Raw genomic sequence first — 26,290 nt, 5'->3', positions numbered from 1 at the left:
GGCATTTGCAGGTTGATCCCTTTCTGTTGCTGCTCTTTTGACATGTAGCCCCATAGATGCTGATTTATTGATGATGCCACCTCTCTTCAGCTTACCAGGAAGAGTGACAATCCATCTCCAGTGACCAAGAGTCAGAGCCTGACTGCCCTCCCTGCATCCCCATGCGTCCCTGCTGCCCCCTGCACTCAGCAGCGCTGCTTTGGGTCCTTCTCCAGCCTCCAGCATCCAGCCTCCTCTGGCCTCTCAGGTATCAAGGGTAGGCTGGGGAGCTCAGGGTAGACCCAGAAAAGACTTTTCATTTTTATCTCCCTGGGTTTCTGTTGGGGTGGATGGGTATGGAAGACTTCTGCCCATGGTGGGAGGGAGGGATTTGCCTGCGGTGGGCGTGTTGGTGTGAAGCCACAAGTTTATAGCCATAGGATATAGGAGACATCCTTTTGCCAGTGTGTGAAATCATGCTCCTGCCTCTGTCCAGACAGGAGACCAGTGAGTTCCTGTGGCACCTCCAGCTCCAGCCAGCCCCAGGAGCGCTGCCCGTCCACCCGGTCCTCCTCCTTCAGCGAGGGCAGGTCCCCTCTGGAGCAGCCCAGCTCTGTCACCCGCTTCCACGTCCCCTCACCCAAGGACCCCTTCTCTCCAGCCAGCGAGATGAGCTCCAGCACCACCAGCCAGAGCGAGGATACTTGGACAGGGAGTCAGGATGATCCACAGAGTGACGTTAATGACGGGCCAGAGTACCTGGCCATTGGGAACCTGGGCCGACGGGGCCGGGCGTGCAGCAGCACCAGCACCAGCAGCACCAAGAGCAGTAGCTCTAAACTCTTCTCCTCCAGCAGCTCCCAGAAGCTGGACTCAGTCTCATCCCTGGGGGAGCAGGGGGCAAGCGGAGGCAGCAGCAGGGGCCTGAGCCTGTTGCGCCGGTCCAGCTTCTCGGAGGGACAGTTTTCAGCTCCACAGGGCATCCTCAAGAAGAGCCACGTGCGCTCCCACTCTGACACCAACGTCACTTCTGGGAAGTTGCACGGTAAGGGACAGATTTTCTGGGATGGTTTCTGGGCATGGGAGTCAGTGGTAGCAGAAGACTGATGCTGGCCACCCCCTTGATTCCATGGATTATGTTGGAGAGAGGGACAGTGGCAAGTGGTTGGTATTTTCCCTTAGCTTTTCAGCTCTGCAGTGGAATGATGGGATGACACCTTGCTTCCCGGAATGCCCTGGGCTGGACTGTTACTGATATTGCCAGCTTTTACTAAAATCTTAGAAAATGTCAGCAGTGCTGTGGCATCAGCTGTTCTTCTCCATTGGGCTTGCTTGGCTGGGATATGGGACTGGGGTCTGGGCTCATCCTGCTGGTAGGATGTCATCCCACTGGTAACCTGCTGGGTTCTCCTGTGGTTTTGAATGAGTGAGTACATGGGAATGGAGAGAGTGGGGTGTGAGGGGACAACCAGTTTGTGAAAGTTTGTCCTGATGCTGCCTTCACTGGAGGAGTGGGGGTCCTTGCTGAGTAGTAACCAGTCTGTCTCTGTTTTCTCTCCCTTAATGCTGCCCTTCTCCTCCTGTCTGCCTAGGAGGCCTCAGGGATATCACCATTATAATAGAAGATCCAGTGGCAGGTTTGGGAGCCAATATAATGGCCCTTCATTAGTGATCATTGCATCAAGTTCAGGATTGCCATCTATCCATTAGTGTTCATTTAGAAAACCAAAAAAAAAAAAAATCTTTCTTTGCTGTGTCCCAGCTGATGCTTTGGAATGTGGTCTGGTTTATGCATGTGGCCTGACTGAAGATCCCAGCTTGGTTGGTGGAAGCAGTGGCCCAGACCCAGAAGTGTTTCCAGCTCCCCTGCATGGCGTTAGGGAGTGCTGGCCACCAAGTTTCTGAGCTGCATCCCCTGCCCTTCCCTCCACCCACTGCCTTGGAAGCCAGGAGAGGTTTCCTCTCTTACCTAGTGAATAAGGGCTGGCAGCTAACCAGGCATGGGCTTGGACATCTAATTTTTCCTTTTATTTCATGGATCTGCTGCACAGGGAGGTTTGATGTTGACTGATTTCCAGTGTATGTACCCACAGCTGAGACTCTGGATGATCTTTTGGGCTCAGGGCAGGTTTTACCCCAAGCAGAAATGCTGGGGTGCTGCCATCCCTTTGCCCCACGTGCAGAAAAAGTCAGCAGCCCAACAGAATGGGCTGTTTTGTTTTGCATCCAATGAACAGTGGCACTGGGTTTGTTGAGCTCACATCTGGCTGCTGAGGGTTCTGTGTCTAGGAAGGCTCCTCCCTGGGGCTGATGGGTGTTCAGAGAGATTGTCCAGCCCTGTGTCCTGCTCCAACAGATGATGCTGAGCACTGCCTTGCTTTGCCTTTCAGCAGTAGGCTCAGTTGTATGTGGCATCCCCACCACCATGAGGTGGTTTCTGTGTTGAGGTGGCTGCAGGGCACCCTGTCAGGCTGCAGTGAGTAGCTATGAGAGCCTCCTACCCTGACAAGTCTGTTGTATCCCAGCCTGTGGGGCGGGTTGATCCCAGGCTCCATCCTGGTGACTGCTGCTTCATGGCCTTGACAGGGAGAGGCTGGTACTGGTGGGCTCAGAGGCCTCCAGCCACATCAGTTATGGCACAAAGCTGGGAGCAAAAGTGAGTCGGAGGCTGAAAGGGCATGGTTACCCTTCTGTTGTGCTCAGGATTGTTAGCTGGCACTGCCCTGTATCCAGAGCTGTATGCTCCTCCCACTCAGGCAGGGTGCTTTCAGTCTCCTTCAGCAGTCCTCTCTCATCCAGGTGCTCCCTGGGGCCATGGCTCTCTGTAGAGCACCACCTGTTCTTGGTCTGTGGTCGGGCCAGCTCCTGGCGGTCTCCACTGGCTCGGTCTGGCAGGAGTTGCACCGCAGTGCATGCGAGGGGCAGAGCCTTGCCCACAGCCCGTGTAGGTCACCTTGAGCACTGCACCCAGGCTCCAGTGCTGTGACTGGGGAGGCTGCCATACAGTGGAGCAGGAGCATGTCCTTCAGATGCCTCCTTGCACTGGTGTCCTGGCTGCTTTGCAGGGCAGGGATCCCACAGATCCTTTAGCGGCTCATGTTTCCCTGTGTCTCCTGCTCTCTGGTCTGGGGGATAACTCTGGCTTCAGAATGCTCCCTCAGGAAGAAAGAGCTGGCAAGAGGTACTTGCTGGAGCCTATTGTGTCTCCCAGCTCTACTCTGGGGTAGACAGAGGAAGGCTCAGGACATGACTGTTCCATGTCTCTCATGATCTTCTCTCCTTCATTCCCTTCTCCTGCCTGAAATGCCTTTCTGGTTTTGTCTCCTCCTGGGCTTGCCCTCAGCTGTGGCATGGAGCAGGAAGATGTCTCTCTTTATTTCCATCCATTGTGCCTGTGTGTGTGATGCCAAGCCCCTTTCATTTCACCCTGTGCAGTGACAGGGCACCTCGGAGGTACTGATGTGTGCCTGGTGTTATCTTCCCTTCCAGAGTCCCATGGTGATCCAAGTGCAGGGAGAGGGCCGGTCTCTGCTTCCACGCAGAGCAGTGAGCTGAGCACACCCAGCTCCCTCTACATGGAGTATGGTGAGTACAGCCAGCCTCACTGGGGACACTCGGTCCTGCTCAGGTTCCTCCATGCGCTGCAGTGTCCTCAAGTGCTGGCACCTGCTTGTGGGATGCTGTCAGGGTGCTGGCAGGACTTGGTGGCATGGAGATGGCAGATCCTTCCCTTATACCTGTGTCTCTTGCATTTCTAGACTCTGGGCAGTACCTGAGCTCGGGGGAAGGGATGTTCAGGAGACCTTCGGAAGGGCAGTCCCTCATCAGCTACCTCTCTGAGCAGGACTTTGGCAGCTGTGCAGACCTGGAGAAGGTGAGGGAAGCAGCAGCAGCCTGTGTGCATTGGGGAATGTATCTTACTGCAGGTTCAGGGATACTTCCTGCCATGAGGAGGATAATGCCATGGTATTGCCTGTTGTAGAACTGTGCACACAACTGCAAGGCTGAGCTCCTTGGTGTTTGGTAGCTGGGATCTGTCCATCTGTCATATACATGGCAGCTTTGCAACATGTTAGGGTCCCTCAGGGCTGTATGCTGATCCCCAGAGTGGTTGTGTTGCACATCCTCTTTGCAGGATGCCTCTTGTATTTTATGAGTATTCTGATGCCCAAGAAGGCTTTGTTTTCTAGGTACTCATAGAAGAGTCATATTTTGACAGAGATTAACATCTTTCTGCCACCATCCATAAGTAATAAGCTCTTTCCTGGCATAGGTGGGGAACAAAATTTTACCAAGTCTTCCTAGTTTGTCCAAGGCATAGGCTTGAATGCTTTTGCTCTTGCAGGAGAACGCCCACTTCAGCATCTCAGAATCTCTGATCGCTGCCATTGAGCTGATGAAATGCAACATGATGAGCCGGCAGCTGGAGGAGGAGGAGGAAGACAGTGACAAGGAGATCCAGGAGCTTAAACAAAAGATTCGCATTCGGCGCCAGCAGATCCGTACCAGGCACCTGTTCCCTGCCTGCCAGGAGCTGGGCTCAGACAGTGGGTGATGTGTTTTGGGCTCATCAGCTAGTGGGATGTGGGTTTTCTGTCCATTGCCTATCCTAGAGCTGCCTGCCTTCCTGCCCATTCCTTGGAAACAGTTAAATTGTTACCAGAGTGGTGCCAAGATGTGTGAAACTGCTGCTATTGAAGACCATAATGTGATAGATACCATCCATTGATAACACTGCTGGCACTGAGTAATGGAATGTCATTTCATTCTGAACCCATAGTGTTTTCCATCTTGGAGCTCCCTCCCTCCTTTCCCTGGCCGTACCTGGCTATCCCCATCTCCCATAGCTGTCTGTGACCCTTTGGAGCGCTTCCACTGATGACCTGGCTGTGATGCCTTCCTCGCAGGTCTCGTGGCAACAGACAGTGGGTCCCAGTTCAGCTCCCACGGCTCCATGCGGCTCTCTGACTCTGGCTCTGCCGAGGATGTGGAAGAGTATGAGATCCGAGGTAGGAGGGAATGGCTGTCTTGCCTTCTTTCATAGAAACAGACTTCCTGGTGTGGTTGTGTTGGGGTCAGTCCTGCTGAAGAAGACCCTGTCCCTCTGGCCTTCAGGATGGCTTTTCCCAAACAAATGGCTGAATTCCGAGTATAAGCAGAGCAATTAGTTTCCCTCATGTGATGGCATGACTTTCCTACAAAATCTTCTGTAACCCTGTAACATTCTGTGCCTCTGGCTGGTAGGTGGTTTCCGTTTCATTGCCTGGTACACATAGCTGTGGTCACAGCTAGTGAGGTGGGAGAGCTGCCATCCTCTCTTCTCCTCCCCAGGCAGAAGGAGCCATAGTTCTGACCACTTACCTCTTGGATGGTGGGTATTGGTCACATCCCGACCTGCAATACCTATAATCTCTGCTCCTGGCAGCTTGGGTGGCTGAGCTTATCACCCACAGGAGACCAGCCCAAGTCCCTGGCCTTCAGAGCCTTGTTCATCCTCTGAAGTGGATGACTTCTCAGCAGTAACTCCATCTCTCTTACTTTAAAAAGAAGATGGAGTTGTCCAGTCTTCAGCTTTAAACTTCTTGTCTCCTGACTATTGACAGCAACCTCTCCTTTCAGTCCATGAAGGTGAGGTTTTGAGCTCAGTTTCGTAGCCCATGGAGGAGTGTGTGAATTCAGTTCTAGGCTCTCCTTGTGTGAGTGCTGCTCTTGTTTTATGCCCTTTCTCTCTGGCCTGGCTGAAGCACTGAAGTCAACTGTTTTGTCATTACCATGTCATACAGATGGTAACGATGGATCTAACCTGATTCAAATGTCCAGGAACGGCCTCTCAGTGTCAATGGCTTCCTTGTTCTCAGGTACCCTGCGGTGCTCCCTGGGCACGCGCGCGTGTGTGCGAGGTGTGTGTGTGTGTGCAGGGCACACTTCTTCCAAATCTGCCTGGTTTCAGAACTGGGAATTAGTTCCAGGATCATCCAGATGTCAGCAAGAAAAGCTGTGGCAGGATGATGTGGCAGGATTGAGTGGAGCATATGCAGAGGAGTTCTGCTGTGGGCTCCATCCCCCAGGGAATTTTGCCGTGCCGTGTTTTGGATATATCAAAATGCCTGCTCTGTGAAGACCTGTCTTGCCTGCGGTAGGACTTCACAGGACAGTGAAGCTCTGTAGATGTTGAAGGCTGAGCCTGGGCTGAATCAGAGCAGAGTCCTCTTCAATGTGGGACCAGGTCTCCATCCCAAGTGCCTTGGAGAGTATTATCCTGCTTGACTTGGCAGAGCTGGCATGCCATAGCTTTGATCTGAAGCACAGCCTTCCTGCTCTGCTCAGACTTGACTTGGAGTGGAATCCTTCTAGAAAGAAGTTCTGGAGTGAGAAGTAGTGAGATCAAACAGGGCACAGGCAGTTCCTTCATGCTGGAGGTCTTGGTCACTGGGATCACATGCAGCTTAGTTTTTTTATTGTTTACAGTAGTACTAGGTCTGGTCTGCTGGCGTGTTTAAATAACCTTCATGTGCTCCCTGTTTGCTTTAGCAAGGGAACAGTCTGCTGGGCTGCTGCTGATCTCCACTGTCAGGTGTTCAGCACCAGCACATTGCTCCTGCTGGGTTTGTTGTTGCTCAGATCTTTCTTGCCAGCCTTGTTGTGTTCACAGACCAGGCTGTGATCCTGGCTGAAGCTGGCACATGGGGTGTGGGGTGATGTCCTTAGGTTTGGGAGCTGTTCACAAACTTCCTGGGAATTATCCCACTTGATAGCCTTGGCAGCAGAGGTGTTTTGGGAAGCTAATGAGGATTTGGGGAGTGTTTACAGTTAATGTTGGGAAGCGAGCGGTGTCAGGATCCCAGTGTTAGTTCCCGTGGAAACCTAGAGTCAGATCTGGCTCCCTCTGCCATCTCTGAGACCATGTCAATGCCTGAGTGTGCTGGCTCTGCCTCCTCATAGCACCTGGCCCACTCTGTGCTGTGTGTGCCCCATGTGCTCATGTTCGTTGTAGTCTAGGACCATGCAGGACCTTTCTGTGCAGAGCAGAAGGCACCAGAGCATGGCAGGTGTGTCTGGCTGGTGCCCTACAAGGTTGTGAGGCTGTTTGCCTGTTCTGCAGCTAGAATTCAGTTTGCATTACATAGATATGTGGATTCCTTAACATTAGGATACTTTCCTTTGCCTGTTTTAGCAATGGATGTCAAACAATGAAGGTCAAATGTCCAAGCTAAATTCCAGTAGTGTGAGTCTGTAAATTAGCAGGACTTGCTCCCTTTGTTGCTAGGACAGTCCTGCTCTCTGTAGAAAAACTTGGGGCAGGGGGACACTTTGTTCAGCCTGTGATTCCCTTGCATCAGAGGCTCTGATTCCCTTGGTCTCAGTGTGCAGCTGGGGTCTGGCTGGGATCATGTGGGCTCTCTGCAGATTTGTGTGTCAGCCTGCTTGGGGTACAGGGGCAGGGACCCTGAGCTGTTCCTCCCCATGCCAGGCACTGGGGCAGGGAAAGCTACAGGCTTTTGTTTGAGGGTGGTGTGGTCACTGCAGACCATTCCTAGAGCTCCCCAGAGGTACAAACCAGCAGACCTATGGGATGAAGGTTGTGGCTTTGGCCACTCTTGGTCTGTCCTGACCTGTAGTACTTTCCCCTTGCATACCTTCTTCCCTTTTCTGGGAGCCTTATCTGCCGTGAAGCAGGTTTCTGCCCGCTTCTGTCTGCATTGTACGACTGGAATTGTCCTGACATAGGGATTTTCTACTGTTGAGATGGATTCCCTGTTAGTGTTTGACCTGCTGGAGTGAAAGAATGATGAGTGGTGAAGGTACCACTAGGTACTGCCCAGTGAAACCCCTGCTCACCTGAGCTGTGGGGCAGCCCAGGGCTCTTTGGGCGTTGATTGAGGGGTGTAGGGAGCAGGACTGCAGTGTCCTGCACCTTATCTTGAACCCCTCCCTCCTCAGGAGTTGAGTCTGTGACTTCTGCAGAGGGCTGGCCTCATGGCGGCTGGCCCTTTCTCTGCAGGGGTGCTGATGTGTCGGGGCAGTGCTGGGCACAGCCTGCCAGCCCTGGCTGTGCAGTCACTGTCAAACTGAGCCATGGCCAATGTCTGATCTTACAGGTTACAGTCAAGTAGAGAGAAGGGCTCTGCAACCCATTGCTAATCCCTTCCAGCATCTATACTGTGTGTAGAGAGCTACTAAACCTTCTTGCTAACCCTGCAGTCCTGCTCTCCAGGCTCCTGTGTTCCTGTGTGTGTTCTATTTCAGGCCATGTTACTGCTAGGACTTGGTCTGTGACCTGTACCAGCAGCCACTTTCCTCCCCCAAACTTCAGGCTGGCTGTTCACAGCACCTCACCATGCCTTTCCCTGGTAGTTCTGACAGCTGACTGGTTAGACTGCACCCCTCCTTGCTGCTCAGTGCCACTGGTAGAAGTTGATGCTGTAGTTCTCGTGCTTTTGAACAGCTTGATGAGTTTTACCTTGAAGCTTTGGTTTGAAGCGAGTGCATCCCCGGCCCTGTCCCATCTGTTCCACCTTGTCTGTTTGTGATTCAGATGCAGACATCAAGAGGAACCCAGACTCCAGCAGGAAGTCCTTTCTCTCCTCGGACTCCATGTACGTCTTCATGTACACCAAGCTCATGGTGACACATCTTGGTACCACGTTCTCTTTCCTGCCCAGCTCTGCTCTTCCACGTGCATCAGTTTCTGTTTTGCACTGGAGTACATATCCCTCCCGTCCTCCTTCCCTCCCTCCCTCTGTGGGGACCCCTTTGCTTTGTGTGGTGAAGTACAAAGCTGTGTCCATGGCTGGCAGCTGCTTGGGTAGGTTCATACTGGGAGAGCAGTTGTTTCTGGCTTACACAGGCACTGGATGTCACTTTGCAGCTTTCCCTGTGAACAGGAGTAGGTTTTGCCAAGTGAGTTTAGTTTTGCTCGCTCTTCTGAACAGTTGTTATGGTGCCATTAGCTTTGCTTGGGAACATCTACAAAGACAGAAATCAATCATGTGTATTAATTTTAAGCCTGTGCAGCAGTGCAGAATTAAGTTACCAGAGTTGAAGGGAGGATCTTTGACTTGAGCTGGGACTGGCATGGGGCTGCAAGGAGGGCACAGCTGTGAGATCCAGTACTAACAATTCTTTTGCTGTCTAGATCCCACTCCTTCCTCAATTCAAACTCGGCAGAGGCGGTGGCCATGGGCTTGCTGAAGCAGTTTGAGGGCATGCAGCTCCCAGCTGCCTCTGAATTGGAGTGGCTGGTCCCTGAGCATGACGCCCCACAAAAGGTAAGGCTGTGAGTTCCAGTCACTGATTGCATTTGATCTTCCCTGAAACTCTGGCTTCAGGGCACTGCTGAGGGAGCTTTGCTTGTCCCAGTGCTCTCTCTGTGGAGCTTGAGGAGGGGTTTATCTGGGCTTTGAAGATGGATGCAGCCTCCTACAGCAGTGTCCAGATCCCTGGGGGACAGCCCTTCTTCAGCCCTCAATTCAGCTGGAGGGGCGCCTTGGTGCCTGGCAGTTTTCTGGAGTGCTGCAGTTGCAGGTTTCTGGCAGTCCAGCCAGGTGCACTGCCTACAAGATAGGGATCTGACCCTCTTGCCTGCCTCTCCCAGCTGCTGCCCATCCCTGACTCTCTGCCTATCTCTCCTGACGATGGAGAGCACGCTGACATCTACAAGCTGAGGATTCGGGTGCGAGGAAACCTGGAGTGGGCCCCGCCGCGACCGCAGATCATCTTCAATGTTCACCTAGCCCCAGCGTAAGGACCCGCGTGGCTGGGGGCTCTCAGGGGACCTGCCCTTTCCATCCACACCAAGGGTGCTTATTCTCTGGTTGCTGGGGTTTCCCTGCTCTGAGCCTGGTAAATCCACGGTGGTCACCAGTGTGAGATGGTGAGATGGAGGCAGTGCCTGGGGTTAGTGCCTTTGGTGTGACCCAAGACATAGTGGGGCTTTTTCCCTTGGGTATGTTGTCCACATAAACCTCCCAGGCCTGTGCTGGTACCCATCTTCTGGTGCTAGCTACCACCAGGGCTGGGTCATGCATGTTGTCTTCTGTCTCTGGGCAGGAGAAAGGTGGCTGTGGCCAAGCAGAATTACCGGTGTGCAGGCTGTGGCATCCGGACTGATCCTGGTGAGTGTTGGGAACCTGACCTGAGCTGGAGAGTGGTGGGAAAGAGCCTGCAAAGAAGTGGGAGGATGCTGAGTGAGTGCGTCGTGGTACAGCTCAGCATAAGGTCCCTGGAGCAGTGCTACACTGCCTTTGCCAGCTCTGCCTGCACATTGGTGTGCGCCATCCACAGAGGAGCCTTCTCTTCTAGGAGGTCAATAAGCTGGTGGAGGCAAAAAGCAGTCAGCTCGTCCTTTAGAGAGCATTTCAGATGTTGACTCTTGTAAGGCAGAGTCTTACGTTGGGTCCTCAAGCTCCCAGCAAGTTCTGCAGCTGCAGAGCTCTTCCCTGAATATGTAGGTAGATATGGTTGCACGAGACTGGACTATTGGTCCCAAAGGCTTTTGCAGTCAGAGGGTGCTTGCAGACCCCAGCACTGAGCACTCTGGTCTGGCAGAGATGCCAGCAAGGCAGAGTCCCTTGCTTGTGGGAAATGCTGAGCAGTGTTTGAAGTGCAGCAGAGGCCGTGCCTGGGCTGACCCTGCCCGTCTGCCTGGGTTTGGCCAGATTACATCAAGCGGCTGCGGTACTGCGAGTACCTGGGCAAGTACTTCTGCCAGTGCTGCCACGAGAACGCCCAGACTGTCATCCCCAGCCGCATCCTGCGCAAGTGGGACTTCAGCAAGTACTACGTGAGCAACTTCTCCAAAGACCTGCTGAGCAAGATCTGGAGTGACCCACTCTTCAACGTGCAAGCTATCAATCCTGCCCTGTACCAGAAAGTGAAGGCTCTCAACCAAGTGAGGGTAAGACCCTTTCCATGCCTTCCTGAGTGGAGTTTGGGTGAGGTGGATGGCAGCAAACTGTAAACTCAATTACAGGGAAGCTGGGGAAAAGCAGATCTTTCAGTTTTGGAGGCTTAAAACCTCAGCACTGTGTCTTTCTATTCACCTTTTCTGATTTCTTCAGTGGCATAGGAATGTCGAATTAATAGGAAAATCAAATAGGAATTTCTGGCTGGTATCCAGCTGGGCTTCAGATTATCTCCTGGAGCACATGACAGTGGTTGTGCTTGCCTTGCCCTGTGTGATGTAAGCACTTTGGAAACAGGAGAGCAGCAGCTGAGGAGCAGGAGCTATTTCAGCAGCACAAGGAATGGGGCAGACCTGCTTGGCCGAAGACCATGCTCTGTTTACTGACTCTTTGTGCCCCCTTCCTCTCCAGCTGCTGCGAATCCAGCTTTTCCACATGAAGAACATGTTCAAGACGTGCCGGCTGGCTAAAGAGTGAGTCCTGGGCTGTTCTGCTGTCCTGGTTCTGTCCCCAGGCAATTTGCACTGGGAATCTGTGCAGCTTGTGCATTGAGCTCTGGGGAGAGGGGAGGCTGGAGGGGGAGAGAAAGCATAAAGAGTGAAGGGAGGGGTCTTACTGGAGTCACTTTGCTCTGAGCTCTGGTTTCTCTGTCCTTGCAGCCTCCTGGACTCTTTTGACACAGTGCCTGGCCACTTGACAGAGGATTTGCACCTCTACTCGCTGAGTGACTTCAGTGCCATCAAGAAAGGGGACCTGATGCCTCGCCTGACAGAGCTCCTGAAGGCAGGCAGCCTGCACATTGACAAGTGCATGGTAAGGCCTCCTCTCCTGCCTCCTGCATGGCTCTGGACCCTTGGGAGCAGTCTTTGCTACAAAGATAACTGACAGGGAGACTTTGGTGTGCAGAGCAGCCACCAAATTAACTGATTCAATGCTAACTGTTCCTGCCTGCTTCACAGAGCTCCTACCCAGCACAAATGGGATATTTGCTACCCTAATTTGGCTCTTCCCCGCCCCTGACGCAGGTTGATTCAGCCTTCCTGTGCTCCATGCTGGGGAACGGCTGTCCCACATGGTTAGAGCAGGGCACTGTGGCCTGCTGTCCTGCTCTACTCTGCCTTCTTTCCTACTTGCCAGGAAGATGAGCATTTAGCTGCTTTTTCCTCGTTCTTTTTTCTTCCAGCTGTGCCAAGCCAAAGGCTTCATCTGTGAGTTCTGCCAGAATGAGGATGACATCATCTTCCCATTTGAGCTCAACAAGTGCAGGATGTGTGAAGGTGAGATACTGGGGAAAAACAGGGAGGGGGCAGAAAGAGGTACAGAGCTGTAGCCAGCCAGACCAGAGTGCCCCTGTGCATGGCCTGTGTCTTCAATGTTACAACAGCAGCAGTTCATCACTGTCACAGTGTTTGCTGGTGTGGTTAAGCGTGTAGGTCCCCTCCTGACCACACTGTGCTGCCTGCCCTGACAGCTGTGGGCAGTCAGGCTGTCACTGCAGCGAGCGGGTGTCTGGGGGCCCTGGCTTCCCTCCTGCTGCAGTTCCAGGGCAGACTGCAGCCTGCACACAGCGCCCCTGCCCTGCTTGGGTGGCTGGAGCTGAGCTTGCAGAGCAGAGAGAGCCTGAAGGCTTTATCTCTGTGCTCTTCCTGCCTGGTAAGAAATCCCTAGGCCCCTTCAGGGAACAGCCTTGATAATACCCAGTATTAATAGTGAGTAGAGCTGAGTAGAGCTTGGCCCTTCGTCTTGGGACCAGCCTCCAAACTGGTAAAAAATGGCTCCTGACAACAAGCAAGCCTTGGTTTGGCAGGTGCAGTGGCAGAGAAGACTTGGGGCAAATTCACTGTTTCCTTGTAGTATCAGGAAAGCTTGGGGAGGGACCTTGTGCAGAGCAGAAATCCTCCCTCCTGTGCTTCCAAAGCTTCATGAGCTAGTGCAGGGACCCGCGCTGTGGAGTGTCAGGCAGTGTGTCAGCCTGTACCAGCACTCAGCCATGCTCTCCCTCACAGAGTGCAAAGCCTGCTACCACAAATCCTGCTTCAAGTGCAGCCGCTGTCCCCGGTGTGAGCGCCTCCAAGCCCGGAGAGAGCTGATGGACAGGCAGGGCACGGAGCCCGACAGCTCGGACTGCGAGGATGAGCTGCAGCAGCCGGAGGCCGTGGCAGCCACGTGAGCTTGCTGCAGCCAAGGAGCAGATCATGGGTTTATTTATGTGCATGGCCTTCATCACCAGAGACTGAGCTCCCACGGACTGGGGATGAGGACTGGTGGGAGGCCTGGAGCACTGTCTTGAAGGGATTTCTTTTCCCACATGCAGTACTGCTGGGCTGGGAAAGGAGCATTTTCCACCATGTGGATCTGCTCCAGGTACCGCTCCCACTCCCTGATGCCTTTGCTTGGGCAAAGGCAGCTGCTTGGAAGCAGCTGCTCCTGCCTGTCCTGCAGGCAGAACAGGGACCTTTTCCGAGCAGTTGTTCATGCTGGACCCAGCAGGGCTGTGTTGTCCATCCCTGTGCCCTGCTCTGAGCTGAGCATGGTCCCCTGAAGGGTCAGCACTTGCTGCTCATCAGCTGTATACTAGGAAGCTCTGGTCACATCTGCTCCTTGGAGGAGGGAATCAGTTCTCAGTCCTGTGATCCTCCATTCTGCTGCTGGGGGTTGTGTGCATGGAGTTGGGGGGGGGGCGGGTTTGGGATTGGTTGTGTATTTAACAGATTCCTTTCTCAAATGTGCTGTGGGACACTGCTGGAGAGCAGTTGCTCTCCAGAATCAGAGCAGAGGATGTGGCAATGATGAAAATGCCAGATTTCCCTGTGCTGCAGAGGGACATTGCCCCTGGAGCAGCTGCACAAGTGGACGTGCTGATGGACTTTTGGCAGGCAGATCCCCATGGATCCATAGAAATCTGCCTCCATGGGATATGGTGAGGCTTCTGACCCTACATCCTCCTCATGCTGCCAATCTATCCTACCAGGGAGATATGTTCTCCTTTAAGGATGACATGGGACCTTACTCTGGTGGCACCAGAACCTGCCTTGTGTGGAGCTGCCTCTCTGCCTGAGACCTGTCAGGATGCAGGTGAAGGCTCATCCCTCCAGCTGCATCCCCAAGCCTCTGTTTAGTTGTTGTTTTTATTTTTTTTTTAATCTGCTGGACTTGGTTTTATTTTTTTAATGTGGTTGTTTGTGTTTTTAACTGTGTATTCCCCTCAAGGAGGTGCTGCTTAAAATGCCTTCTTAGGGGGCATGTGATCTGCTTGGGACCCACCAGTATAAAATCTCCAGGGCTATCCTGCTCCTGGTTCCTCACCCCTGGATGGAGCTGGTCCCCTCTCCCAGCAGGATCTCCTGCTTCCCTTGTGGGGAGGAAGGGTCCCTGAGCCAGGCAAAGCTTTGAAGCTTCCCAGCTGTGCTGTGGTAGGATGGTCAGGCAGCCTGCTTGGAATGGGATACCCAGGGGGGAGGGGTTTGGCACTGGGATGCTGCCAAGGACTGGTTCCTCCCTGATGCACTTGTGTCACCTGCCACAAGTGACAGCTCTGGGAGGTCAGGGTCGGACCCAGTGGGACAAGGTGAGCTCTGTGCCCAGCTGAGGTACCTCTGCATTGTTGGGGGGGGGATGCTTTAGCCATGGCATGTCCAGCACCACCTGAGTACAGGTGGGACGTTAGGAAGGATGGTGTGGCCTGTGTACGTGCAAGGAGGGTGTTGTGGGACCAGAGAGCAATGCACTGGCAGGAGGCCTCAAGGGGCAGTGGCTCTTTCAGCACATGCCCTGATTCGAGGCTGGGATGTGACTTAGGGGCTCTCCTTGTGGGGGTGGCAGGGTTGGGGAAAGGGAAAGAGGCTGGGTCCAGGAGATGTGGCTGCAAGCCTTGCTGCTGAGGGATGGACTGCTGCATTTCTCCCCTGCCTGCAGCATCCTGACCAAGTCCTGAAAGCAGGGTTCAGCTCCCCACTTGCTTCCAAGGGGCTTTCACTGCCTTGTGTCTTGCTTCTGCTTTTTTTCCCCAGCAGAGCAGCTGCTCTTCTGCTCACTCTCTCTGCAAGCCCTGGGGCTGCCAGATGCTGGTCTGCCTTGGTCTTGCCTGTCCCCAAGCCAAGCCCTCCTGTTGCTGCTCAGACCTGGGACCCCCTTCCCTGGAGTTGCCTCAGCAGCACACCTCCATCCCCCCTATTTTGTTTGAAGCACTTTAATGTCACAGGACAGCAGCTGAGAGGCTGCCCAGATCCCTTTCTAGAAGCACTGAGTACTTTTTGAGAAGAGGGAAGGAATTCTGGCTTAGTTATGGTTTCCACCCTCCACCATGGATTGTGTGGAAGCAGCAAGACTCCCAAACCAGGCACAGGTCTCCAGGGCAAGACTGTGCCCAGCACTGACACTGCTGCCCAGCACTGACCACTACACCTAACACTGGAACTGGCCATGACAGGGAGCTCTGGGAGGGAGAGCTGGGGGCTGCCCTGGCCATCAACTGGAGCCCTCACACTGGATTATTGCACAGTACAGCAATTAAAATGCCGTCCTTAATAAATGACGTTAATAAGGAGTCTGGTTGTGTTGTGACATTGTTCCAGGTGGGGTACTGGTGTGTATCCCACCTCGAGGTGATGGGGTAGGCAGGGAGCGCTGCTGAGCAATGGAAGGGACAGCTCATGTAGCTGGTGATGCAGTCATTGGAAGGGGATTATTGTCACTACCCCTTGACTAATTCATCGGGTTTTTGGCCTCACCCTGCAAACTGCCCCTGGACTCAGGGCAGGAGGTACAAGCCACTGAGTGAGGGGCTCTCTCTAGTGTCTGTCCCCTTCCAGAGCCTTCCTTTGCTGCTGGCAGAGGGGCCCAGGGGCCTGGCCTTGGCTGCCCTGTCCGTGCTTGCATCCCCATTCCACTCCACCCAGCTCTCCCTTCACAGCAGTGTTGAATCTCCCCATAAACTCCATTAACACAGGTGATAGAAACTGTAAACTTTAAAACAGCTGTTGAAAGATGACAGCCCAGCACTGGCTCCACAAAGAGCCTCTTCCTGGGGGCTTTTCCCTAGAAACACCCTGCTCAGTCCAAATTTCAGCTGTGGTTACCAGCAGCAACAATGACCTCGGCTACTCCTGAGGCCTTGGTGGTAGAAGGGTTTCTGGCAGGCACAGGCATGCTGAGGATGTGCTCTCACAGCTGCCAGCAACCTTGTGACAGCAGAAGGGCTCCAGCAGCTGCCCCAGTGTGGCAACTCAAGCAGTGGGTGATGGCAAAGACCCGCAAAACCCTGGAGCTTGCTGCTGCTACAGGGAGGAGCCCTTTGATATCCCAACGTGATCCCTGCAAGCTGGCAGCTGAGCAAAGGCACATCTGCCCAGCCCAGAGGGTCTCACAGCTGGGAGCGTGTGGGGGCGTAGCGACGCTCGAACTGCTCCACGTCGAACTTGCGCTTGCAGCCGGCGTAGTTCATGTAGCGAATCTTGCCGAAGACGGGCCGCTCCGCCCAGCCCTGGTCGTGAATGCCGCAGATGGACCACAGGCAGCCTGCCGCGCACAGGGACACCAGCGTCAGCTCTCCCCCTTGCTCGGGGGCACCCACAGAGCAAGGGGGATGGGAGTGCAAAGCAGAATGGCTGCAGTTGCCTGCGGAGAGCCCCCAGTGCAGCCTTGGCCACCAGAGCTAAGGCCCCCCACCCCGTGCCCCCAGCCTGCAGCTTGCCTACGTATCCATTGGGGTCCCTCCCGTCCAGCTCGTAGCGGTCGTTGAGGTAGATGGCAAACTGCAGGGCCTCCTCAGGGGAGCGTGTCCACTCCAGGATCTTCTTGGCCCAGTACATCCGCAGGAAGCCGTGCATCTTGCCCTCCTGGACCATCTGCAGCTGCAGGGATGGAGACAGCCATAAGGGTCAGTCCATGGCAGGTCACCTCTGTGCCTCAGAAGAAAGCTCAGCATTTTGTGGGGAAGACATAGGGCAGTACCTGGGCAGCATTCCAGAGGGGGTCATGTGTGGTCCCCTGCTCCAGCTCCTGCAGACTGTACAGATAAGGCCTCTTGTCTTTGGCATGGACCTTCAGGGTGGTTTGCGCCCAGTCATAGGCACCTGTGAGCAAGAGATGAGGAGTAACACTGAGCAACCTGTTCTGCAGGGTCCTGAGAACCAGGCTACTGAGGGCACCGTGCCCTGGAGGCACCAGTCTTGAAGAGAGCCCTCATCAGCTTCCTGGAGGTCCTACCTCCAGAAGAGACCAAATAATGGGACATTCGTGCCCCCACAGCCCTTCTCCTAGCAGAACTGGGATTGCCACGTTGGAGTGACCAGCTGGGTACCCAGCATTGCCCATGTGACCCAGGATGTTACCCAGCACACTGTCGTAGTTCTCATTGTAGTAGCAGAAGTTTTCAGCTAGCTCTCGACGCACCACAGCCTCCTCCACAAACGCATCCACTGAGTCCTTGTAACTGCGCCGGTGCTTCTGCACCTCCAGGATGGCTCTTTGGGTGGAAACCTGGCCTGGGGACATGGGGAAGCACCAAGTCAGGCTGCCAGTCCAAGCCACAGTGCTCAGTCCTGCTGCAGAGTGGGAAGCCTGGGACACTCACCGAAGTGAAGCCACGGGGACAGGTTGCTGAGAGCTGCCTTGTTGGGATCATTCCGGTGGGTGCTGAAGGATTTCAGCCGCTCTGCAATGAAGGACTTCAGCACAGCCATCCCTGCAGCTGTGCCAGGGGTTGCCCACTCCACCTCCTTCACAGTGTGGTCCACCTGCAAGCTGGAATAACAAGCCTCCCAAGCGATGGGCTGGGTGGCAACCAAGCAGTGAGTGCATCTTTTCAGCAAGGGCTGCCCTGAATGTTATGTCCCCAACCAGCAAAGTCCCCAGTCCATGCCCGCTTCCTCCTTTTAACTAGCTTATGCATGGCACAGATGTGGGAACTGAGTGAATGAGGTGGGAACCTCCCTTTCCCCAGGGCATCCTCATCTCGACACCATCTGTGTGTGACCTCAGGCAGGTCACTGTCCTCATTCCCTGCCAACCCCTCCCAGGATCTCAAAGGACTTATGAAACACTCTGAGACCTGCCCATGAATGGGTTTGAGTGTCTCCTGCTGGTACCTCTGCTGGGCAGGAGGGCGGATGTGGGTGAGGAACAACAGGGGGAAACTCGGTGAGGAATTCGGGGAGCTGAGCGTGGATCTTGCCCCGGATGGTCCTGGCGCTGTACTCCTGCTTGGGGGAGGCAACCCAGCAGGGCACAATGTTGTGGGCATCAACCTGGAAGCAAAGCCGTGGAGAAGGGTGTGAGAAGCAAGCAATCCTGACAACATGACACACATGCCCTCTGCCCAAGTCAGACATAGGAGACAAGTTTGTCCCACATCTCATCAGCCAGTTTTCCATTCCCAGAGTGCTGGCACCCACCTGTGCAAATGGCACATCCTCTGGCAAGCGTTCCCTGACGTCCTCTACCCACTGCCGGGGGAGGCGGAGGGGACTGAAGTCTGTCACCAGCCCACCCACACCATGCTCTGTCACAAACGTGGGCAGCACATCCTTGGCATAGCCCAGCAGCAAGTGGAAGGAGATGTTCAGCTCTGCACACTCCTGCAGCAACAGGGAAATGGCTGTGGAATGGTTCATGGCTCTGCAGACCCCACCCAACAACCATCTGCTGAAGGGATGGATCTGCCTCCCCCCTTTCCCAAGAACCCTGTCCCACCCAGCACGGACATCCCCTGGCTGTACCTCTGCTACCTCCTGCAGGCCCCTCAGCATGAACCTGTAGTGGCGGATAGTCGCCTCCAGAAATTTGGGCACCAAGCAGAAGCAGACGTGCAGAGGCAGCTCCTGTTTGAGGGCCAGGCGCTGGGCATAGAGGAAAGCCCAGTTATCTGGGGGAAAATACACAGGGCAGCGTCAGGAGGGTGCCTCACTGACAGGATGGGGATGGGGTTTCACAGGAAGTTTCTCCCCAGAGAGTGGGGCCAGCACCAAAGTTAGCGAAGGAGGGGACCAGCGCTTTTACCACCCATGGGAGCCCCTTCCACCAGCTGGTTCGCACCTTGCACTCGCTGATCCCGGCACATCCAGTAAAGGATGCACCGCGCATCATCCTTCAGGTCCGAGCCCTGCGAGACAAGGCGAACCCGCTTTTTGTTGTACTTGAACTCTCGAACGGACGGGGCCGCCCTCCGACGGGCTTCCTGTATCGCCTCCTCTGCCTCCGTCCTCCTCCGAGACACGCACGGCACCTCCGTGACCTCGGCCTTTCGCTTCCCTCCTCCCCGCCGCATCCTCAGCGCCGCCCGGAGCAGCGTGGCTGCGCTGCCGGAGGAACACAGGCCGTACTGAGCTCCCGCGCCTCCCCGCGAATCCCGGCCCCCGACCCGCCCCCAGAGCCCGGGGGATGCTGGTCCCCTGCCATCCCGGTCCTCGGAAACGGGGGAATAACGGTCTTACGGTCCCCGGCCCGATCCGCTCCTGGTGTCCATACCTGGGCTCGGATCCCGATCCCGATCCCGATCCCGATCCCGATCCCGATCCCGATCCCGATCCCGATCCCGATCCCGATCCCGATCCCGATCCCGATCCCGATCCCGATCCCGATCCCGATCCCTACCTGGCAGCCACGCGGCCCCGAGTGTTACACAAGCCGTGGGCGGGTGCGAAGGGCGTGCCCACGGGCGTGGCCGTGTCCCGAGGGGCGCGGCTCCGCGACCGGGACCGCCCCACGCACATGGGCGCAGGTGCCGCTCCGATGTCCCCGGCGCGCCCAAGGCGCTGCACCTGCCCCGGGAGGGGTGTCAGTGCCCGCTGGTGCCTCCCCTCCGTCCGCCCGGGAACAAGGAAGCAGCTCCAACTACCTTCAGCCATCACTCGGCAGCGCAGTTCCCTGCTGGCACCTTCCCCACGCCCTGTGTCCTCAGGGCTCTCACCTTGCGAGGCCTTGGGGTGCTGGCTTTGGACATGACTCGGGGCACGGGAGGGCTGCCCCTGCTGCTGCTGAGCCTCGCTGTGCTGGATCTCCCCCTGGGTAAGGGCTGAGCGGTTTCTGGAGCTATCCATAGGGTGGGGGGTGAGCGAGGAGCGTTGTACTCCAGGGTGGCGGGTGGCCCTGGAGGTGAAATACTTTGGGTGCTGTTTGCTCTCCAACATCCCTGTCCTTGTGAGCAAAGAGGGCAGTGCTTTATAGAACACAAGCAACAAGCACTATTTCTTTTGCTTCTTATGGGAGTTTCCATCTGGGGAGAGAAGACCTTAGGCTCAGCTAGACCCCTTGCTGGGCTCGTTGCCTTTGCTACAACCTGCCCAGCAGCACCAAACGGCCCTGTCCAGATGGCAACCTCACTGGGAGGTACTAGGCCTGGAGGCCTTCAAATGCCATCATAACATTTGCACTTGATGCAAAGTAAGAGCAGTCTTTAGTGGAGCACTGGGAATAAACCTGCAGCTTGTATCTCCTGAGAGCCTTGAACTACAGCTGTAGATCCCCTCCTGCTGTACCCCTTGACCCCATCCCAGAGCTTTTGTGGGTTGCAAAAGGTCTCTCATGGACATGCCCTGAGCTGCAAGCTGGGATTTGTTCCTTTGTGGGGCTAGTTCCACAAAGCATTCCCCTGTTGCCATTATTTCTACCCACTGCTATCAGTTCCTGACTATCTGCAGCACAGAGGGTTTGTTTAAACTGCTGCTGCTGCACTTCCAGACTGGCTCATGGTCACCAGTTCCTGCTTGGCTCTTCCTGTCAGACGGGTTTGTCTGACTTCCTCTGGGGATGGGTGAAGATGGTGGAATGGGTCTTAGGACTGGTGCCCAGAGGAGTTTCTGCCCTGAAACCAGCAATGGCCATGGCTTGTTCCTGCTTTGTCAGGCTGAGGATTTATGTGGTCTGCCTGGCTGATTGTCAAATTGCTGTTCAGGGAATCCACATGCTTGATCTATGCAGGACAGGGAATCCCCACTCCTGATGATCCATGGCTGATGCAAGACTTGGGCAGTTCATGGTGGTAGTATTATTGCACCATCCCCAGCACAGCTGTGGTTCCAGCCTTTCACTGCCAGCCCTTGTGTGCTGTCTCCCCCCTCTTTGCAGGGACCACTCTCAAAGATATGACAAACCCTACATCCCTGACTCCCAACCTCCTTGACACCCACAGAGACCATGGCACCACTGTCCAACACCAGCTCAAGCTCTGCAGCCACCTTCCCTTCCTCTCATCCTGCAACCTCCACCCCAGAGATGCCAATGGGTGCCTTCACATCCAGTGCTTCTACAGCTCAGCGGAGCAGCCTGGCAGCCTCCAACATCACCACACCACAGGCAAGGGGCAGCACAGCTGACAGCACTCCTGTGTCACCTGGGCTGGCACCCAGCACCAGCAATACCCCAGCAGGGCTGGAAACCACGACCAGCACCCCCCCAGCAGGGCTGGGGCTGACGACCCCCAGCACACGGACTCCAAGCTCCATGGCCATGACACCCAGCTGTGACAAGACTACCACTGTCATGTCTGTGGGGACCAGCACAGCCCTGGCTGCCAGCTCATTTGGAGTTGAAGTGAGCATGGTGCCTCCCTCCACCTCTACTCTTCTCTCCTCCACTGGGGTGGGCACCACGCTTGGGACCAGCCCCCACCAAGAGCCAGCCATGACCACACTGCCTGGCAGCACATCCCCAGGGACCAGCACCACCTCTTCTTCCACCACCCCAGAAGTGACAGACACTTCAGATGGGCCCTTCATGACCCCATCAGACACCATGACCTCCCTTGTTACCACCACAAAGGCCCCTGGGAGCACACCTGTCCCCAGCCACCCAGTTGGGACCACGCCTAGGACCACCCCTGGTACTTCCACCCCTACAGAACCAGAGAGCCCCAGTGACACTGCAGGTGAGTGCAGCTAAAGGATCAGGGTGGTAAATCCCCATGGGATCTCCCATCTTGCTCTTGGCTTGGCTTCTTCCCCCAGGGGCCACCTGCCAGGCTCTGCAGGCCAGTGGCTGGGTCCCAGGCTGGGGACCTGTGCTGTGGTGTGACAGTACTGCCGTGTGGCTGTGCCCCAGCACTGAGCCTGTATGTATGCACCCCCCATGTGGACAATCTATGTACCCTGTACCCCGAGGAGTGTGATGCACCCCTGCAGTCCCCCCAGGCAGCTGTCCCCTGGCAGTGCTGCTTGCTGGGCACCTATGTCCTATCAGTGTGGCTTTGTCCTGGTGGCTGTTTAGAGGACCCTTTATCCTGGGGCTGCAGATGTACCCTGGTGACGGCCCACTCTGTGCACCTCAACCAGGACAGGGACACTGTACCCTGCCCCAGTACCCCTGGCCCTTCACATATTCCTGGTGTCCCCTATACCCCAGCAGAGCCTCTGTATCCTCACAGAGTACCTGCACCCTGGCCCCGTGCCTATGTGGTGAGAGCACCTCATCAGAGTGCCAGCACCCTGGTGATGGCATCTGTGTGCCCGTGCCCTGGCAGTGCCCCCATGCAGCTGTTCAGCACTGGCTGGCTATGCCCTGACAATCCTCCAGCATGCCTGCCTGCCTGTGGAATGCCAGTACCTGGCCCAGGGCCTGCTCTTGTCCCTGACCCCAGAAGGAGGAAGCAGCCCCAGCAGTGCTCTTGGGCCGTGCTACGCTGTGACACGGGGAAGTGATGCCTGCACAGACAGCCCAGGGGACAAACCCTCAGCCTGGGGCACGCCCTTCCTGAGCGTGCCTGTTCCCTGGCCAGTTCCTCGGCTCAGACAGAGCTGGCTGTTGTCTCCTGAGGGCGTTGGTGCTGGGAGCCACCACCAAACATCACCCCCGTGGCAGAGTGCGGGGTTCCCGGCAGCCTGGAGCATTCCTGGGCTTTTTTCCGTTGTCACCCTCCCAACAGCAGGCAGAGGACGCCCACGGGAGCCAGGTCTGTAGTAGTGGTGGCCTTGGTGGCCTGTCCTGCCCACTTTTTGTGGCTGTTCTGGGTCCAGCCGTGCAGTTGATGTTTGCTGGGCATTGAGCAGTCCCTGGGAGTGTCCGTGGAGGTGGACAGGTGTCCGTCAGGTGGAACCCGCTGCCTCGCTGCCAGCACCTGGAGGGTAAAGGGACCCACCTGGATGCTCCTCCTCTGCTGAGTGAAGGAGACCTGGAAACCCCAGTGCTGGGGCTGTGGGGAGCACTCAGAGCAGTGCCTGTGGGGGTTTGTCAGCTCCTGCTCACCTGGACATGGCTGGGCAGAGAGGAGGGCTGGCCCTGCCCCTGCTCTGGCCCCTGCTGCTGCTGCTGCTGCTGAGCCTCACCTGCCTCGCCGTGCTGCACCTGGCTCTGGGTAAGGGCTGAGTGGGCTGCAGTGCTCTCTGCAGGGTGGGTGGTGAGTGGGGTGCATCATTCCCCAGGGTGGAGGGGTGGCACCTGTGGGGTGCAGGGGGGTGGGATGCTCTGGGGCTGTTTCCTGCTTGGGAAGCAGAGGTGGACTTGCTGCTTCTCCTTTTGTGAGGATGAGGCCCTTCTGTGCAGATGCTCACCTGGCAAGGGCTAGGGTCAGACCTTTGCCCTTCTTTAACCAGCTGCTGTGTGCAAAGAGGGCCTGGCTGCCAGGGGCTTTGGAAGTTTCTGGCTGGCTTGGCTGAGTGCAGATGGCAGCTTGTAGTTTGGTTTCCCATCGTCATGCAAGCAGAGCCCCAGACTCACTGGGTTTGTATTGGGATCACTGGGGAATCCAGTCTGGTATCCCAAAGCAACCACCTCACAGACACCATTGACAAAGGTCCAGGTAGCCAGGCTGTCCTGCCTATCCTTTGGAGAGGGTTACAGATCCCTGGGCTTTTCTGGGGACAGCACATTGCTCTGGTACAGTCCATAGTGGAAGCGAGGACAGCCCTCCTGTGCTCCACCCCCTCCCTCCCAGAGCTTTTCTGGGTCACAGCACGTCTGCTCATCCTGAGCTGCAAGCTGGGATTTGTTCCTTTGTGGGGCTGCTTCCCCCCCGCCATTATTTACACCCACTGCTATCAGTTCCTGACTATCTGCAGCACAGAGGGTTTGTTTAAACTGCTGCTGCTGCACTTCCAGACTGGCTCACGGTCACCAGTTCCTGCTTGGCTCTTCCTGTCAGACGGGTTTGTCTGACTTTCTCTGGGGATGGGTGAAGATGGTGGAATGGGTCTTAGGACTGGTGCCCAGAGGAGTTTCTGCCCTGAAACCAGCAATGGCCATGGCTTGTTCCTGCTTTGTCAGGCTGGGGATTTATGTGGTCTGCCTGGCTGACACCCATTGAAGAGATCTGTGTGTTTGATCCATGCAGGACAGGGAACTCCCCCTCCCAATGCTCCATGGCTGATGTGCAGCTCTGAGTTCCTCGGGGAGCTCACTGTGGTGGTGATGCTGCACCATGCCCAGCATAGCCACAGACTCAGCCCCTCACCACCAACCCTTGTGCATCTCATTGTCCCAACTCTTTGCAGAGACCACTGCTATAGGTGTGACAGCAACTGTGTCCCCAGCTCTCCCTACCTCCTCAACACCCATGGAGAGCTCAACACTGCTGCCTACCACTGACTCTACCACCACAGCCACCCTCCTTTCCTCCAGCCCTGAAACAGAAGCCTCCACCCCAGAGGAGTCCAGCACATCCATAGAGACTGGCAACACCTCACCTCCCGCTGTGCTTCCTCCCACTACAACTACAGAAGATTCAGCTGAATCTACAGAAGAGACCTTGGCAACCCTGGCAGACACCACAGCCAGCCCTGTTATCAGCACATCAGACCTCATGAGCATTCCCTCTTCAAGCTACCCAGACAGGACCACTCCTGACATCTTCCCCTCAACTATGGAGTCGACTCCAGGTACCCTGACAGTATCTGGGACCCCCAGTGCAGCTGGGTGGGTTCAGCTGGGGGGCACCTGAAGGCACGGACGTGGTCAGGGTGACAAATCCCCATAGGAATTTCATGTACTTGGGTGGCTTCACACAGGTGGCTTCACCTAGGCCTGTCCTCGGCTGCAGGAGCATCCTGTACCCCTGCAGACAGCACTAACCTATCATTGCTTTGCCCAGGCACTGAGCCCTCTTCCCCTGCCACCAGCTCAGCCCAAACCTTGGAGGCTGCTACCCTCAGCACACCTACAGCCCTGCCAGTGCTGCCACCAGCCTGCTCCTCTGGCTCATCCAACACCAGTAAGTGCAGTGCCTGTGGGCATCACCACCCGTGGGCAGCATCAGTGCTTGGGGCCAGTGCAGGGGGTCCTGGGGCCCCACTCCTCTTGCTGTGCTCTCAGTGTGGAGGTGCTGGTGCTTTGGGCTACATGGGGTTTGCTGTGCAGTGAGAGGCTTGTTCTGGCAGTGTAGTGTGTCCACGACACAATTAACCTGGGAGGATGTTCCATGTCTGTGCCAGCAACACTGGGGAGACACCCCCAGGTCCTCTGGCACAGCCCAGGGTTCAAGGGCAATCACCAGAGTCCTGTTTTTAACCCCCAGGTGCATCTCACCTCTTTCTGTCGCTGCGGCTAACCACCCCTCTGGACCTGGGGAACACCACGGTGCAGGAGCTGCTGTTGTCCAAGGTGAGGTGTGCAGGAGGAGATTCTGCCTCTGCCAGCTGTGGTTCACTCAGTCAGAGAGGGGAATGGCTGCATCTTGCATTGAATGTCATCCAGAGCCCTTTCAGATGAAGGGGAGACCCTCCTCTGGCTGCCATAGTCCAGGATCAGGCCCTTTCTCTGTGGGGACAGAGGGTAGGGAGATCTCTGGCACAGTTTGATGGCTGTTCTTTCCCCCCAGCTCCGTGAGGACCTGCAGACAGCATTCCCATGTGCTGGCCTGTCACTGGCATGGCGAGGGAAGAGGAGGACTTGACTGCTGCCCCTCACCTGGACTGCCAAGCCACCTGCTCCCAGCAACTGACTCCATGGAGGTGCAGGCCCCTGGGGAATCCCACACAGCTCCTCTTGAACCTGGGGCTTCCTATCCTTCACTCTGTACCCCCAGTCCCCTCCTGCCCCTTCCCACAGCCTGTCTGAAGAGCCTGAGCCCTCCCACCACCCTGCTCCAGACCTGGTTCCTCCTCCAGCTCTGCTGGGGGGCTGGGAGAAGGGGACCCCATGAGACTGGGCTTTTACATCTGGGACTGAGCTGGCTCAGCCATCAAAGCCACCCTGGGGACAGAGGAATGAGAGGAAGGAGACCTGAAGCCCCCAGTACTGCTGTGCCCAAGACTCACCTGTGGTATTGCTGACAGAGGAGAGCACCCATGCCGGGCAGTAAACAGAAATTCCATGTTTTCTGTGTTGAAGTGATGACTTCCTTATTTTCCAAGTTGTCTTTCCCAGTTTTCAGCTATTGGAGGTACTGGTGAGGAAAACTGAGTCCCCAGAGCTTTGCGTGGAGAGACAGGCTCAGTGCTGTCCCCTCCCACCAGGGGCTGCTGTGAACATTCCCAAGGATG

The 26,290-nt window shown here is 55.8% G+C and overlaps 3 protein-coding genes across 7 annotated transcripts in view; 2 read left to right on the top strand and 1 right to left on the bottom strand.

Annotated features, from left to right (window-relative positions):
* RUBCN (rubicon autophagy regulator) overlaps nucleotides 1–15,429 on the top strand; it is a 29,581-nt gene extending 14,152 nt beyond the window's left edge. For 2 of the 3 annotated variants that reach the window (XM_059855545.1, XM_059855543.1), the window contains exons 7-22: nucleotides 91–247; nucleotides 476–1,024; nucleotides 3,469–3,564; nucleotides 3,738–3,853; nucleotides 4,325–4,526; nucleotides 4,887–4,988; nucleotides 5,763–5,837; nucleotides 8,516–8,576; nucleotides 9,116–9,248; nucleotides 9,575–9,720; nucleotides 10,030–10,094; nucleotides 10,638–10,876; nucleotides 11,295–11,356; nucleotides 11,543–11,696; nucleotides 12,067–12,160; nucleotides 12,890–15,429. In XM_059855545.1, coding sequence (XP_059711528.1) covers nucleotides 91–247; nucleotides 476–1,024; nucleotides 3,469–3,564; nucleotides 3,738–3,853; nucleotides 4,325–4,526; nucleotides 4,887–4,988; nucleotides 5,763–5,837; nucleotides 8,516–8,576; nucleotides 9,116–9,248; nucleotides 9,575–9,720; nucleotides 10,030–10,094; nucleotides 10,638–10,876; nucleotides 11,295–11,356; nucleotides 11,543–11,696; nucleotides 12,067–12,160; nucleotides 12,890–13,053 — 2,415 coding nt within the window. In that variant the 3' untranslated portion in view covers nucleotides 13,054–15,429. The remainder of the gene's footprint in view (nucleotides 1–90; nucleotides 248–475; nucleotides 1,025–3,468; nucleotides 3,565–3,737; nucleotides 3,854–4,324; nucleotides 4,527–4,886; nucleotides 4,989–5,762; nucleotides 5,838–8,515; nucleotides 8,577–9,115; nucleotides 9,249–9,574; nucleotides 9,721–10,029; nucleotides 10,095–10,637; nucleotides 10,877–11,294; nucleotides 11,357–11,542; nucleotides 11,697–12,066; nucleotides 12,161–12,889) is intronic. The other variant, XM_059855544.1, reaches the window with a different exon arrangement.
* Nucleotides 15,430–15,835: 406 nt separating this feature from the next.
* LOC132331764 (deoxyribodipyrimidine photo-lyase-like) lies at nucleotides 15,836–20,106 on the bottom strand. 2 transcript variants are annotated; one of them, XM_059855546.1, is made up of 10 exons: nucleotides 19,476–20,106; nucleotides 18,918–19,180; nucleotides 18,602–18,747; nucleotides 18,278–18,460; nucleotides 17,972–18,130; nucleotides 17,458–17,656; nucleotides 17,216–17,368; nucleotides 16,836–16,957; nucleotides 16,576–16,735; nucleotides 15,836–16,400 (listed from the first exon to the last, which is right to left on the bottom strand). In XM_059855546.1, exons 1-10 carry the CDS (start codon nucleotides 20,009–20,011, stop codon nucleotides 16,246–16,248), a joined length of 2,076 nt encoding a protein of 691 aa, XP_059711529.1. In that variant the 5' UTR covers nucleotides 20,012–20,106; the 3' UTR covers nucleotides 15,836–16,245. The 2 variants fall into 2 exon arrangements, with proteins under 2 accessions (XP_059711529.1, XP_059711530.1); XM_059855547.1 differs by lacking the exon at nucleotides 19,476–20,106 and adding an exon at nucleotides 19,350–19,468.
* Nucleotides 19,749–26,137, top strand: LOC132331765 (mucin-2-like). 2 transcript variants are annotated; one of them, XM_059855549.1, is made up of 6 exons: nucleotides 19,749–19,889; nucleotides 20,949–21,747; nucleotides 24,305–24,688; nucleotides 24,901–25,020; nucleotides 25,324–25,409; nucleotides 25,627–26,137. In XM_059855549.1, the coding sequence occupies exons 2-6, from the start codon at nucleotides 21,018–21,020 to the stop codon at nucleotides 25,699–25,701; spliced, it is 1,395 nt and encodes a 464-aa protein (XP_059711532.1). In that variant the 5' UTR covers nucleotides 19,749–19,889; nucleotides 20,949–21,017; the 3' UTR covers nucleotides 25,702–26,137. The 2 variants fall into 2 exon arrangements, with proteins under 2 accessions (XP_059711532.1, XP_059711533.1); XM_059855550.1 differs by lacking the exons at nucleotides 19,749–19,889; nucleotides 20,949–21,747 and adding an exon at nucleotides 22,774–23,169.
* The last annotated feature ends 153 nt before the right edge of the window (nucleotides 26,138–26,290 follow it).

The sequence above is a fragment of the Haemorhous mexicanus genome, chromosome 10 (assembly GCF_027477595.1).
Source record: "Haemorhous mexicanus isolate bHaeMex1 chromosome 10, bHaeMex1.pri, whole genome shotgun sequence".
In the NCBI taxonomy this organism is placed as follows: Eukaryota; Metazoa; Chordata; class Aves; order Passeriformes; family Fringillidae; genus Haemorhous; species Haemorhous mexicanus.
The sequence above is the reverse complement of the archived record's forward strand: the minus strand, read 5'-3'. Positions and strand labels throughout refer to the sequence as shown.

Bases quoted from the DNA above. Each gene is read 5' to 3' on its own strand.
- LOC132331765 (XM_059855549.1), top strand. From the start codon at position 21,018: ATGGCACCACTGTCCAACACCAGCTCAAGCTCTGCAGCCACCTTCCCT. The intron at 24,689-24,900 runs GTACCCTGACAG...TGCTTTGCCCAG, and splicing joins AACTATGGAGTCGACTCCAG to GCACTGAGCCCTCTTCCCCT. The intron at 25,410-25,626 runs GTGAGGTGTGCA...CTTTCCCCCCAG, and splicing joins AGGAGCTGCTGTTGTCCAAG to CTCCGTGAGGACCTGCAGAC.
- LOC132331764 (XM_059855546.1), bottom strand. From the start codon at position 20,011: ATGTTGGAGAGCAAACAGCACCCAAAGTATTTCACCTCCAGGGCCACC. The intron at 17,369-17,457 runs GTGAGTGTCCCA...CCATGTCCCCAG, and splicing joins GTCCCCGTGGCTTCACTTCG to GCCAGGTTTCCACCCAAAGA. The intron at 16,401-16,575 runs GCAAGCTGCAGG...TGTGCGCGGCAG, and splicing joins GGACCCCAATGGATACGTAG to GCTGCCTGTGGTCCATCTGC.